The sequence below is a fragment of the Neopsephotus bourkii genome, unplaced genomic scaffold (genome assembly GCF_033783945.1).
Source record: "Neopsephotus bourkii isolate Nb327-2 ecotype Australia unplaced genomic scaffold, CSIRO-AGI_Nbou_v1 NB_1615, whole genome shotgun sequence".
Lineage (NCBI taxonomy): Eukaryota > Metazoa > Chordata > Aves > Psittaciformes > Psittacidae > Neopsephotus > Neopsephotus bourkii.
Genome location: NW_026902090.1, coordinates 3460105 through 3474120, shown reverse-complemented (window position 1 = coordinate 3474120; position 14016 = coordinate 3460105). Strand labels below are relative to the sequence as shown.

At 41.1% G+C, this 14016-nt stretch overlaps 1 protein-coding gene across 1 annotated transcript in view; it reads right to left on the bottom strand.

The window, feature by feature from the left end:
* Nucleotides 1-14016, bottom strand: part of SORCS3 (sortilin related VPS10 domain containing receptor 3) — a 302919-nt gene that overhangs the window by 200556 nt on the left and 88347 nt on the right. The window contains exon 2 of the mRNA XM_061372631.1: nucleotides 10364-10431. Within this exon, the coding sequence (XP_061228615.1) occupies nucleotides 10364-10431 (68 nt within the window). The remainder of the gene's footprint in view (nucleotides 1-10363; nucleotides 10432-14016) is intronic.

Sequence of the window (14016 nt, the reverse complement as noted above, 5' to 3'; positions counted from 1 at the left end):
CTACATATAATGTAATCCTTGACAGATTTTTGTTGCTTCTAAGAACTCATCAAGACTCCACCTGAACCCATATGAACCTACCAAAACATTCAACAGCAACACGATCCACAGATTAACTATGTGCTGTCCTAAGAATAAAATTCTTCCACTACTTTTAAACTTTTGCCCAATGTTCCTTTAATCTTCACAGAATCACAGAATGTTTGAGTTTGGAACAGACTTCTGGAGTTCACCTGGTCCAAGCATCTCCTCAAGCAGGGCCACCTACTGCTTGTTGGCCAGGACCAGTTCAGGTGTCTTTTGAATATGTCCAATGATGGAGACTCCATAACCTTCATGGGCAACCTGTGGCAATGCTCCATCACCTACACAATAAAAAATGTTTCCTGATACTCAGAAGGAACCTTGTGAGTTTCAGTTTGTGCCCATTCATTGTCTCTTGTCCTGTCACTGGACACCACTAAAAAGAGCCTTGTTCCTTCCTCTCTGTATCCTTGCTTCAGGTATTTGCATAAGTTGAGATCCTCCCCAGCCTTCTCTTCACCAGGTTAAACAGCTGCAGCTCTCTCAGCCTTTCCTCACATGAGAGATGCTCCACCCACTTGCTTAAGTAGAAATCTTATCTACACCACATAATTTTGTGGGATTTTTATCATATTCTTTTCTAGGCACTTGTTTTCAGGCTTTCCAAGCCCTACTAGATCAGATCTAGTATGAAAACTCTTATGTAACTTATGAAAGTTCTATTTTGCAATTACCTATTTACACATTTATAAGTTAATGTGTGGCTTTCATTAATACTGGCACATGTCCACATTGAATGCACTAATCCGTGCCAACGAAACTCCTCTGCACAGTAAAGAGCCATCAGTAAAAGACATTACTAAGGCCAAAACAAATTCATCTTTAAGTGTAGCTTTCTGCAAAAAAAAAAAAGTTTTGCAGTCGGCATCCAAATCTAATTAGAATGTGAGATAACTCAACAAAAGGAGCAGCTCTCTAATGAGAGCAATGGAATTGCTGCGCCAAATGATAAAGAAGAGAAGAAATAGCCAATTCCTGTTAACAGATGCAGCTCTGCTGATGCAGCAACAGTCACAACACCCACAGGATTCGCAACAGCAGGTTCTTGGCAACAAACTCCCTCCTGAATACTGCCTTGCTACTTTTCAATACAAGTAGGCAAAGCACCCACAAGTAGGCAAAACACACTTTACCTGCCATCCCTGACAAGGTGACTTCACAGGGACTATGATGCTTCAAAAATATATTCACTTTTGGCAAAGCTTCCTCTGATCTTCTCTTCATGACTAAATGCTTGGGAACATGACCTGAGTTCAAAACTCATTTCTGAAAGGCAGGATGTCTCCCTTCTTGAGGAGCTCACTAATCAAATAAATTCATTAATAAGGACAGAAAAACTATATTAAATATAGCATATATAAGCTGCAAAACCAGGGACAAGCATATTCTTCCAGCTCCCTAAACTAGTTTCCCTGCAAACACACAATAAATTCTGCTAATTCAGACTGAAATCATTGTATCAACACCAGAAACATCTTTTTGTGTTAAATTCCCTAAATTTCCCATTACATCATTTAGTTTTCTGGCACGGAAAGACTAGAGATCTGGACAGGTTTAAATTTCAAACAACTCAGTTGTGTGCCTGATAGGAATGGTTGGAAAATCAAATTATGTTAAAAGTAGTCAGGGGTAGAGGGTTGCTTGTTTTTTTGCTGTTTTCTTGGTTGTTGGTGGTTTGTTTATTTTTAAACAGTTTCAAAATATACTTTTAGTCCAATAAAATAACACTGCTAAGGAAATGTGATAGCATCCAAGATAGCCACCAGCTGGGCAATCAATGGAGAACCTACCTGTAGTGGTAGAACACACAGATCTCTTGGCTGAATAAGACAGCCACAGTAGGTCAGAACAAAAACATGTATTACCTACTAACTTGCCACAGAATATTCTGGGAAATGTATAATCAAAGGGAGAATGATTCTTCCCATGGTCTCTCACCCAGCTCTCTTGACTTGGAGATCTCCAAATCCCCAAACCACTAAAATACTGTGCCATATCAAGGCTCCAGTGCAATCCCTGCTATTCCATTTCAGTACCTAAAGCATGACAGCTCATTGGTGAAGAACAGATAACAAAAAAAAATGGATGACATTTCTGCAACACTGATCCGAAAGCTGTAGACCTGTCTGCTCCTTGAATGTTATATCATTAAATAATTTATGTAAGCCACAGGCTATGGCCATGCTATCACATTTAACAGCCACCACCAGAAATAGCCTCCATTAATTCACTGAATCCCCTTCTGAAATCCATTTACACTTTTATTATTTCTGCTTCACAACATCCTGTAGCAATGAGTTACACAATTTAATTACTTGCGGAATAAAAAAGCACTTCCCTTTATACTTATTCAGAGCAAGGTCTTGAACTTGGATCTTCCACACATAAGATTAGTATCAGTCTCTCCCTGGAGAGATTCTCAGTCTCTCCTGTTGGAACTCTTTTGCGAAGCATGAATAATTTACCAGTTATGAGGGAGAGCAGAAAAGAGAGATGGCTGGGGCTCTTATCTGAAACATGGAAAGTTAGAACAAAAAGCAGCTCAATTTTGCCCTACCTACATTTTACATGGAATTTCTCCTTTGTCCTAAAAACATTCCCTCCCTGTCTTCAACCAGGAAAAAAAACATGCAGTTAAAAATTCCCAGGCTTACTTATTAACAAGGACATCCCAATAATCCAGTTATTGATGAGATCAGAACTGATGTACAACCATATGACCTTTCTAGACCTATATAACAAACACATTCCTCACACAAATATATCTGCATCATCCATCATTGGTGACCAGCCCAGTCTTCCTACAGCCACATGTTTGGAGGTTGACAGCTTCAGCAAGGCAGCCCCACTTTCAAGCTACAAAAGATCTGTGCATGAAGCACAGAGTGAGGATGTGTAGCACATGTTGAACAGTGAGCTACATGTAAATGTGAACCTCGGTGCCTCCACCACACAACGTGTCACCAAATTGAGATTCTGTGACAGAATGTAGTCAAAGCCAAGACTTACCTCTGTCTTCAGGGAATCACAGATATGAATGAAGCACTATAAAGACAGATAATTTTTTTTTAACTAACAGCCTAGCCAAACCACCATTACTATCTGCAGCTCTGTTTTTATTAATTCTCTCCGATTCAGCAAGAATTCCACCAAGGAACAGGGATGAGCAGGTGCAAGGGGGAACACATTAATAAATCATAAGTGTCACTAAAATTTGTAAACTCACATCTTCTGGGAAGTCTTGGCAATTAGTCTCAGAGCTTCTTTGGCAAACAAAAATTAATAAACCCAAAAGGTCACTTGCCTGATGATATCCCCACCCCCACAGAAAGGGCATTGATGGAGCAATTAAGAGACACAACAAATGGACCATCCAGAAGGCTGGTTCACCAAAGACAAATGAGCTCCATGAAACAAGATGACTAAGGCATCTTAATAAGCAAAGGTGGGGCTTTGATCCACATACAAGGTACATACAAAAACTTTTAAACTCATATTTGCTGGGCTACTACTTTTTACATGATTTTGCACTGCCCCTGCCCTTGGTCCCCATGGTCTCTGAAGCAATATTAACGTGATTGCTTGTTAAAGCAAGGAACTATAAGAAAGTAGAAAGTCTTTAGAAAGCCACAGCTGGAAGAGTAATGAATTCCCTCAAATGAGAAAGGTATTTTTAATCAGGTCATACTTAGTTACTTCATTTATACAGTGGAATAAGGTGGTCAATTGTTATCAACATCTGATAACCAGCAACTTCAAACATTCTTGTCACAGATAGCCCCCTAAACAAGCAAACACAAGGAAGATAAGCTACCTTCTTATCACCCTTAATAGTTATGAAAAGAGCACAGAAAAGCCATCGTATGTGTAGCCTTTTGTGGACATTTAGCATCCTTGCAGTGTATCTTAACGCAATGCCCTTTATCCATTAATTTCTCTCATTGATGACACTCAACAACTATTTTCATCTGTAAAGCTTTCTCTATTGCTCCTGTTTATTAACTACGACCTGCTTTCTGATGCCTGCTGCAACACATGTGCAGCTGAACAAATACAGATCTCAGGAGCCTCTGCCAAACCTGGTCTGTCAGCCTGAGCAAGAGAACACCACCTGTTTCTCCAAAATAAGAAGGAATTTAGGCATGAGAGCAGAGGAGAAACATCTACTTGGCTCAAGAATGCTGTATTTTCTATTCTTCACAGCTAGTGAGTACCTTGCTGTTTGGATCAAGGAACTTCTCTTTATTAAATGGCCATGATCTTCATTTGGCAGCAGCTATCTCAGCAAGGAGCCAACATGCAGCTATTGTGCGTCTCCCAAATAGTTCAAGTGTGGCTCCTATCCCAAGATGGCATCTTGGGATAGGCCTGACAGCCAGGCTGCAGTGAGCCAGGGTAAAATGAATAACCCACTGTGAGGAAAAAACAAATTTGCAAAAATACTAGAGGTTAAGAACTGCATTGTTTTGAGATGCTGCTGAAGGCCCACTCTAATCGCAACTCGGGGTCTGGAAGCCCTAAGGAGCAACTCTCATCTCACACCGCAGTTGTCTGCTGCACTTCCCCATCCCCTTAGCTCTTCAGCAAACATAGTTTGAACCTAGCAGTTCTCAACAGCAAAGATTTTCACAGGTGCCTCCCACAGCCTGAAAAAGCTAACCATCATTGAGGCAGACTATTTATACAGTATAACAAACAACAACAGTGGAGATGCTAAACTGTTGGGCACCCTGCTTTTCAAACCCAAGAGAGGTCAGGATTGTACTTGCACACTCAGCTGGCTCCTTCCCTTCGTGCTCCTGTTGCTGACTGCAGATACAAGAAACCCTTCTGCTTATCAGCACAGAATTTCTGCACTTTGCAGCATTGCTTAAAAATGCCAAACAAAATGTAATAATGGGAAGCATTACAACTTTGAAAACCAGCTCCATTAATTTTCTGCCTGAATACAGTTCTCCAAAAAATAACATGTATCTAAGATGCATGTTGTCAGCATAAAAGTGAAAAACAATAAATATAATCAACTTTGACAATACTGCAGGAAAGTGTCAGCTGGTCATGGTGGCTCTCTGGAGACTGCATTTCAATACAGCAAATTCCAGACAAACTACCATGCCCCACTGCAAAACATGTGGAGCCTGACCAGTACTGAGCAAAAGGCTGTGGCACAAACCAGTTGTCATTCTAAGCACCACAGGCTAAATAATGCATTGCCACTGGGATAAAACACTCTTTTAAGGAAGCTCTGGCTGTGTCATGACCTATTTCAGGTTTAGCTTGTTTTATGGATGATACGGAAATTTGAGTTGGGCTTGTCAAATATCCTGATCCCTGCCTTCTTATTCATCCACCTTAGAGGCTGCTACATTTGGAGCAAGGATACTAATCCTCTGTTCCCAAACTGGAGACGTGGCATTTCACACCACATTCACCATTACACACCTACAGAGCAGCCCCTTCTGAAGCCCTTTCTGAACCCCTGCAACACACCATTACTCCTCTCATCTCCAAGCTAGAAGTTGCAGCTCTTTTTTTTTTGCAGCTGTCCCTGTTGAAAAGCTGAGGTTTGGGTTTTTTTTTTTGTTGTTTTGGGGTTTTTTTTAATAACTCAACACAGACTCTACAGCAACAGACCAACTTTTTCAGGCACAAAAGATGCTTGGGAATTTTCAACTAATGCCATGGAAACATAATTTCTTGGTTAATAAACAAGAAAACAAGAAGAAACATATGTAAGAATTCCTTCATCAGCATTTTAGCCTCTTAAGCAGAAAGAGAGTCATGGTTTTGAGTATGGGTTAATGCATGGGCCAGCATTATGCACCATCAGATAATTTCGCTGGGACCAGAGCCAGAGGAGGCAAGCTCCAGGGGACCCGTCAAAGGTGGGTAAAATGGCAGCAGGGACTCAGATCTGACACATGCAAGTGCTTACACTTTGGAAGAAAATCTGAACTACTCCCCACTGCCTAATTAGCTGATGTGATGCAGTCATGGCTATCACATCAATCATAAACATTGCCCTGCTAACTTGTGCTTCTCCTGCCTGCTGTATGGCCCTGTTGCCTCTTTGTCTTCATCTGAGGTTGAAAGCTCCCTTGGGATGGAGGTTATCTTTTTTGCTACTGCAATCTGAACAAATAAAATAAATATAACAAATGTAATAAATATATATGTTCCTGAATACTAAAAAAGGAGTGGAAAAACTTCTGTTCCAGATATCTTTGCAGAAATAACTACTAAACCCACACTGAGTAAAACAGTTGAAAACGTTTTAAATATTACAATAGCAAGTTCAAATAATTACCCAGAATGTCACGCTCACATAAACCTATATCAGTACTGTACAGCTTTCACAGGAGACAGCATTAGCAACAAGTGAGAAAACATTCACAAGGCTCTTCCTTCGCTCATAAAACCTGTGAAATCTAAAAGGCCCACATAATAAGAAAAGGAGCTCAATAGATTCCACCCATTTAGTCACACTCATAACACAAGAAGGAAAAAACAGGACAGCAACAAGACTAACTAATGAAAGGACTTGCTGCCTACCATACAACCTACAGAACTCCCCATATAATACCTCTGAACATAGCAAACACCTCAAATCAAAACTCATTTATCACGCTTACAATTTCTATGGTCAGATCTGGAAGCATTATGAACATGCATATTTGAATAAATAAGCCACTGAATGGACCTTCCCTCCTCAAATCCTGATAAAATTTGCATGAGATTTTCAACAGAAAGATGGGGGGTGGGGGGGAAACCCAGCACCCAGACCTTGAACTCTTGGCTGCAAACAGTGATTCTGCATATCTAACCATCACATTCTCCTCTATTCAGCAGATGCCTTCTTGGACAATTCCTGTAAAGCAGCCTGGCCCCCACTATTTACAGAGAGAGTTCGTATTTCATGACAGATCACTCCTGTGTGCTTACAGTTTATCATAGGTGATGAGGCTGCAGGGACTCTGGCCTACAGAGGGTTTGGGAATTACAGGTGCTCCAATAGCACTTCAAATCAAAACCATGTAAGTTTATAGATTAAGAGGGAGAACTGTTTTCTTTTTGTTGATGGAGAAATAATGTTAGTGGGGAGAAAAAAAAATCTACAGGAAGCATAAGTCCAACCTTTACTCCACTTTTACATAAATCAAGCATGATATAGCTGCATTTTTAACTATCCAGTTGTATATTTTGCTAGGCAATGAGAACTTATAAAGGGTTTGCATGCCTGAAAAGCTTAAACAATTTTTGCAGTTACATTTGCTGATCTACAAAAAGACTTCTGTCCACAAATTCTGATATTTCTCTCCATCACAAGTGCAACCACAGTCAAGTAGCTTCCTTTCACAGGAGGAAAATTATCACCTCCACTCAATTCAGAGGGAAAAACAAAGATCTAAACCACAACTGACAGGCATCTCTTGTGACCAAGCAGAGATGTGGCATTCACAAAGGGGAGTGATGTGGCTGGCTGAGGGGGTGTCCTTTTCCTTGAATCTGGCTGCTTCAGTAGCAATGGAGGCCTTTTCTTTGATTTCTTGGGCTCCAGAAGCATGGATTTTTTTACTAGAGCAATGTCTGTGTTCCTGCATTTAAATGCCGACCAATATTTCCTCTATCTAAACTCGTATTAGCCTGATACATTAGTTTCCAATGTAAATTTTCATTCTCCTCTCTCCTCTTGCTCTCACTCCCTTTTTTAATTACATTCAGGATGTTTTCTTATTGATTTACTTGTCTTTGTATTTAGATGCAGGGATTAGAAATTTCTCTTATATGGCAATTCAGTTTTCCATTAATAGAAGCCTCTCATGTAACCCAGGGGGACTGAGAAAAAGCTTTTGATGCATGAAGCAGGCAGAGGCAAGATGATATTTGGAGATTTTATTGCACTCTATCTTATCATCCTTTGAAGCACGGCCATGTGATTCACTGCTTTCTGACACAAAAGACACTCCTTTCCTGTGGAAGCAACTGTGTTTGCCAGGCGTTCAGAACAGACGTCACGCAGCACCACTGCTCGATGGGCAGCACTCCTGGTCAGCAGAAAGCACGTGTTGTATTCCCAGAAAAGAGGGGTGAGGGGAAAACAAACCAAAGCAAAAGCAAACCACACAACTCCTGGAAACTGCCAGACCTCCTTCTGATAAGTACTTCATAGCTGCATTCAGTTTGTGACCCATCAGTTCTGAGGGCTCAAAGATGATTTCGAAGGAGCTACAAAAAGGAACTAAGGAAAGCAAGCCTATTGCCAGAAGGCTTAAATTTACCCTGCAAAGACAGATCCTCCTTTTGAAATTTTCAGCGTTTCCAAAATGTAAAAGAAAATATTAAAAATTACCAGTTTAAATAATACAAAGATTCAGAGGCCTTACTGTGCAAATAGAACAGAAAATCCAGAGAAAAGGAGTCTTTCAGTTAGTATCTATTTGCATTTCTACAATGTCCTTTGCAAAGAAATTCATACTCTCTAAGACTCTATGCTCCCCTATGAATTGCAACATGGCTTGATCCTGAATTTTCTATGTGGGAAACAAAGGTTTCATGCCCAGGGGCTCTTCCTATGAGCTCTTACCCTGAGCTTTCCTCATAGACTTTGGAAGAGAACCCAGGAGGTTCTGACTTCTCAACATCTCTGAGTCTCTAGGCCCCACGCTGGCCCCTCTTTCACTGCAGAAAAGATACAGAAACATCCCAGAACACACTGAAATGTGCACACAAATCAGTGTTTTTCCCCAGCTGACCAATACTGGATGCATTCGGTTGTACTGACACTGAACTACATAAACACCCTTATGGGAAGACTCCAAAAGGGATGATGCTGCTATTACCTTTCTGCAGAGCTCAGGTGACACTGCGAGTTTAGTATTAGGACAGGATATGCCTGTTTGTTGCATTACTTATGCAGAGTAGATTGCTTGGCAATTATGTTTAAAGTACAATCACAGTGCTATTTGTACTTGTTAGGTAAAAAGGCAAAAGTTTTTTAAGGCTTTAATACCTTGCTAAGTACCACGGGAAGTGGAAATGACTGTGTTCTCTCTTATTAGCTGCCTAGTTATTTATACTTTTGCAGATTACCATAGTACAGCTCAATTAGGCTCTGGAAGTACTGTTCAAATTGAGAAGTTTCAAGAGCTCTACTTAACATTAAACACATTAACAGGAATAAGCCTGCATCACACGCCCAAATTCTGCTCCAAGCAGGGGCTTTTAAATTAGCTGGGGAGAAAGAAGTACAAGAGAACATCTACCAAGCAGCTGCTCACAGCTGGAGCAGTAGCTAAAGTGCGTTGACAGTTCCACCAACTACACTTTCAGCAGGTTTGTGCAATAGCTGTAACACACCAGCTAAATCTGACATAAGGCACTTGGTCTCCCACAAACCATGGTTGCCTTGTTGGGTTTTTTTAATTGTCCTTAAGTTAAAAAGCACCTAATAACACTTCGATTAAAGGCATAGCATTTCCACACCACAAGCAGGATGTCAGGAGGAAGAGCAATCCCCAACAGGCAGAAATTACTGGTGATTTCAGAAATCAAGGAGCAAGGAAATGACCTGTTAATAGGGGTGATCTGGGGGAGCAGGGAGGAATTTTATTTATTTCTTTATTTTAAATGCACACACATCCTTACAAGCACACGCTCTGTCCTTCAGCATGCTCCTGCAGGCCAGGATGCTCCATCTCTCACACCAGACTGGGAGCATGGCAACTACATGACACTATCCGAATCTGTCCATAGCAAAGACATCAGTACCTCACTGTGGTATCTTTAGTCCTTTAGTGGCTATTGTCCTTACAGCCCAAGGCAACACAGATTCACTGCCAAGAAAAACATCTCAGCTCACAGGGCTGATGAATGTGAAGATCGGCTAAGATTATATCATGCGTTGTATTGCATATCAACTCGGATCTTGTGCTAGCAAGCATGTAGAACCTATAGAGGCTGTTCTCACTGTCTCATAGAGACTCTGAGGAATTAAGAGAGTTGTCTAAGGACACTCAAAGATGAGAACGAAAGTTTCTCTCTGTGCCAGGGAAGTGTCCTTACATCAAGAAACCCTCTTTTTTGCAGTCTTCACTTCATCAAACCAACATATTCTTAATCACGTGTCCCTTTTCCAAAAAGCAAGCCCTGTTATTTCAGAATCCTCCCCACCTCCTCCCCTGATCAGCTCAGCTATCCTCTCTTGCCCAGATTCCCACTTTACAGGAGGTACAGTGCAACCTCTCCATGCCCATTGCTGTGATTTCTACAATCCACTTACCTCCACAGTGAACTCTCTGTAACACTCCCCAAGTTGAAGTCGAAGAGCTTTGTCAGAATGAGAATCACCTAGGGAAGGGAAAGGGAGGGAGGAAGGAAGAGAAAGGGAAAAGAGAGAGAAAAAAAGTTTTCCTTTAGACTGTGTAACAAAACACAAGGCATCTGTCTCAAAGGAGAGCTTAGCATTTATCCATTAGAGTATTATAGGATCAAGTAAGTTCTTTTTAAAAAAGAAAATCATTATCTTAATGCATCATGCAACCAGTAACACTTATTTTAATCTCAAAAATGTTTTGCATTTGAAATAAAACATGCCAACAGGAATTAATCAAACACTGTGAGCTGCCTTCTCTACAACTATGGTGTTATCCAAGGTCAGGGACGTTATCAGATGTGCCCTTTTAACTCAACAGCCCAATCAGAAATGGCAGCCTTTTTTTCCTGTTCTACCAGAAACTGGTGATTCTCCATGGAAAGAACTGGCAAGTTTGTTTATGAAGATTCCCATCCAGCAAAAGACTCCATTTTGTCCAGAATGATCTTTGTTGTTCTCTACCTGCTGTCACTGACTCCAACAGCATGGGATTATTCACATGCTATCACCCTTATGCAGTGGCAAAATAGAGGGACACAGAGGATGATATTCAGCTTAGATACTAAGCAAGGCAAAGCTTCAACTATATCTTTAGTGCTCAAGGTAAGTTAGAGCCTTCAGGGCCCACTGACTAACTTTCTGACAAGCTATAAACACTCTCGAGTCATAAACTTGCAAAGCTGAGGTAAGAGGAGAGGGGACTTAAGCAGCACATGTGGGACCACAGGGGAATGTAATATCTCTCCGATATCCTTGGTACTCTGACCTCAGATTTCACAGGTAAATGTAATTCTATATACCACCTACATTGCCCAATGCCCAGAAGGCCGGCTATGCATTCACATAACCTGTGAGCCTCTGTGCAAGCTCCCAGGCTCAGACAGGATGGCAAGAAAGAACCTTTGATTCTACAGTAGAAGTTAAGAGCATTTGAGCATCTGTTCCTTGCTTTTTTAGGATAACTAATATTACACAGTTCATTCCCTCAGATTCTACAGGACCAGCCTCAGAAATGCTTTGGGACATCTCTTCATTTTAGTTTTGCATCATTTTAACATTTCAGCTTAGTTTTCCCCTTGCAGGACTAAAAAACAGGCTAGTTTCTCTTGCATCTGCTTGGGATGTAAAAGCATCTAGGGACATTTTTAGTAAACGCTTTGAGGGGTGGGGGTTGTTTTGTTAACAGATACTTCACAGTATGGCTAAAAGATTGGTACAAATGAGAGAAGTGACCCAAAGGGTTGAGTTCATTAATGTTTTCCTATACAAGAAGGATCTTTTGTACTACAGAAGCCACATTTCCTTCCCTCCTCCTGCCCCCACAGCAGTGGGACCTGCTACACCTTTCATTTGGGTTTCCCAGCTGAAAGGCTGCTGGGTGAGTTTAAATCTTTGCAGAAAAATGCCAAAGGATTAATCAATATCACAATGGCTGTAGTAGTCGGTTACTGTCAGCATAATACCAGGAAAAGACCTGTTCCAATTGTGAGGGACCTTGGTACGTGACTATGCAGTCAGTGCCAATTTAATGTTTTTAGAATAGATGCTCTGAGCATTTCTCTCTCTACTGGATGCACTTTTCCTGTCCCTGTCCCCAGTTGCATTTTGTCCCTTTATTTCCCCATGCAGAGACCTTTAGGAGGAAGATAAAAGCCAAGCTGTTTCCAGCAGGGTGTGAAAAGAAACCTGCCAGGCAGATGTGAGCTAGCATATGCAAGCCCATGTCAGCCTAAACCGATGCTGTGCAGTGAGGAAATAAGAACAATATCTTTTTTATCACAACTAAAACCCTGCCTGCTCCTTGCTATACAAAGGGGGAAGAGCCAGCAGCAAGTTGCAGCAACCCAGGTTTGTACGCTCCCTCCCTTTACATCGACTGGGATGTGTCCCAACTGGGGCAGTGCCTGCTCCCAGCTAAAACCTGATGACAGCAACGTTTTTAGGATGTTCCCTATATTTCCACAGGGGCTCAGACAGGACCCCTCTCCAGAGTCTCTTGCTTGCACCACAGCACAAGCCCTGCCCAGCCAGAAATGACACCCTTCTTAGTGCTCAGGACTACGGTGGGGTTTCACAAAGTTAGCTTTCCAGTTTCAGAGCCTAAACACACTGAAGACAGCAGGATGGTTTCTGCTGAGTTCAGTGGATCCTGGATCCAGCCTTATATGTATTAAAATCTCTTTGTCCTGGTCAAATTTCAACAGAGTAATACCACCTGAAGTTGCGACTACAACTAAAGGCAGCATCCATACTCTCTCAGCTCTTTTGTGTGCCTCTTCCCAGATCTCCTATGCCCTATATCTTTGAAGATGTCACTTCTCTATCACAAACCCTGAAAAAAACAGGATAACAGCAGCTTTACAGGAGTAGGTTGAATCCTACTCAGTGCGTGGGTATAAAACCAAAGTAAAAGCACTTTGTTTAGTACGGCTTTTCTGGATTTTTGCCCAGGACAGCTAACAAAAGTCCAGCTCTGCTGCTGTTAATGCAGGGAAAACAAAAGCCCAAGCATCCCTTTGCAGTCAGATCTCACAAAAGGCCCTAGGAAATGGCAGGAGTTACTGTAGGCAGTGATAATACACATTACAGTCACCTACAGCAACCAAAGAGGCCCAGGTCAGGCAACACTCCTGCACCATAACCCTGTGTAGCCTCCACTTGTTTCTGAGACAAGACACTTCAGATTCAATAAAAGCAACTCCTGCATTAGTTTGAGAGTTTCAAAACCAGAGAGGACTGGAGAGCCTGAACCTTCCCTAGAAAAGCCAGGAAAACACATTCCCCCACAGCACTTCATAGTGAGACCACAGAGCAAATTTAACTACTATGGACGTATCACTTGTGGTTAAGACACAAAGCCTTAGAGGCACACCTGGTTCCCCAGTTGTTTTCATGGGATGCTTTTGACATAGCATAACAGGAGGAATCTTTAAAGTGTTTCAAGAGGCTATTTGAGGCCTCCACATCACTTTGCCAGAACCATGTTAAATAGAAACTAGAAGCAGGGATATTGGGGGCAGATGTGGGCAAGTACCAGAATTTCTAAGACATTGTTATTTGAATGCTTTAGTTGAAAAAGAAGGAAACAAAATGTAAGGAAAATAGGACATATTTTCCGAATTGAGTTCTGACAGGAGAGAAAAAGAATATCTACACACCTCATGGCTCAAGCCAAGGCATTTGTTTCCAATTTCTACTTTGCAATTGAAGAAGCTTAGCATTTTTTTCATCAGTGCTAACAAATAACCATGGCTTTTCTGTGCCAGGATAATTCTGCATGAAAATCTTGATGGTTTTCATTTTAAAAGCTGAATTCAATTAAAAATTGGAGATTTCCCATTTAATGCACTATTTCAAAACAAAAGAAAATGTTTTCTTTCCCTAAACTGAGGGAAAACGCCCATTCTTCAACTTAAGATGAAAGCATTTTACTCTGGGAAAAATAAATAAAACTAAAAAAGTTCCAAGAGATATTGATTCAGAAACAGCAAAAAACTTACACCTAGGCATTCTTTAATCAAGTAAATAAAACACCCTTATAGTGCCAAATTAAACTGTTT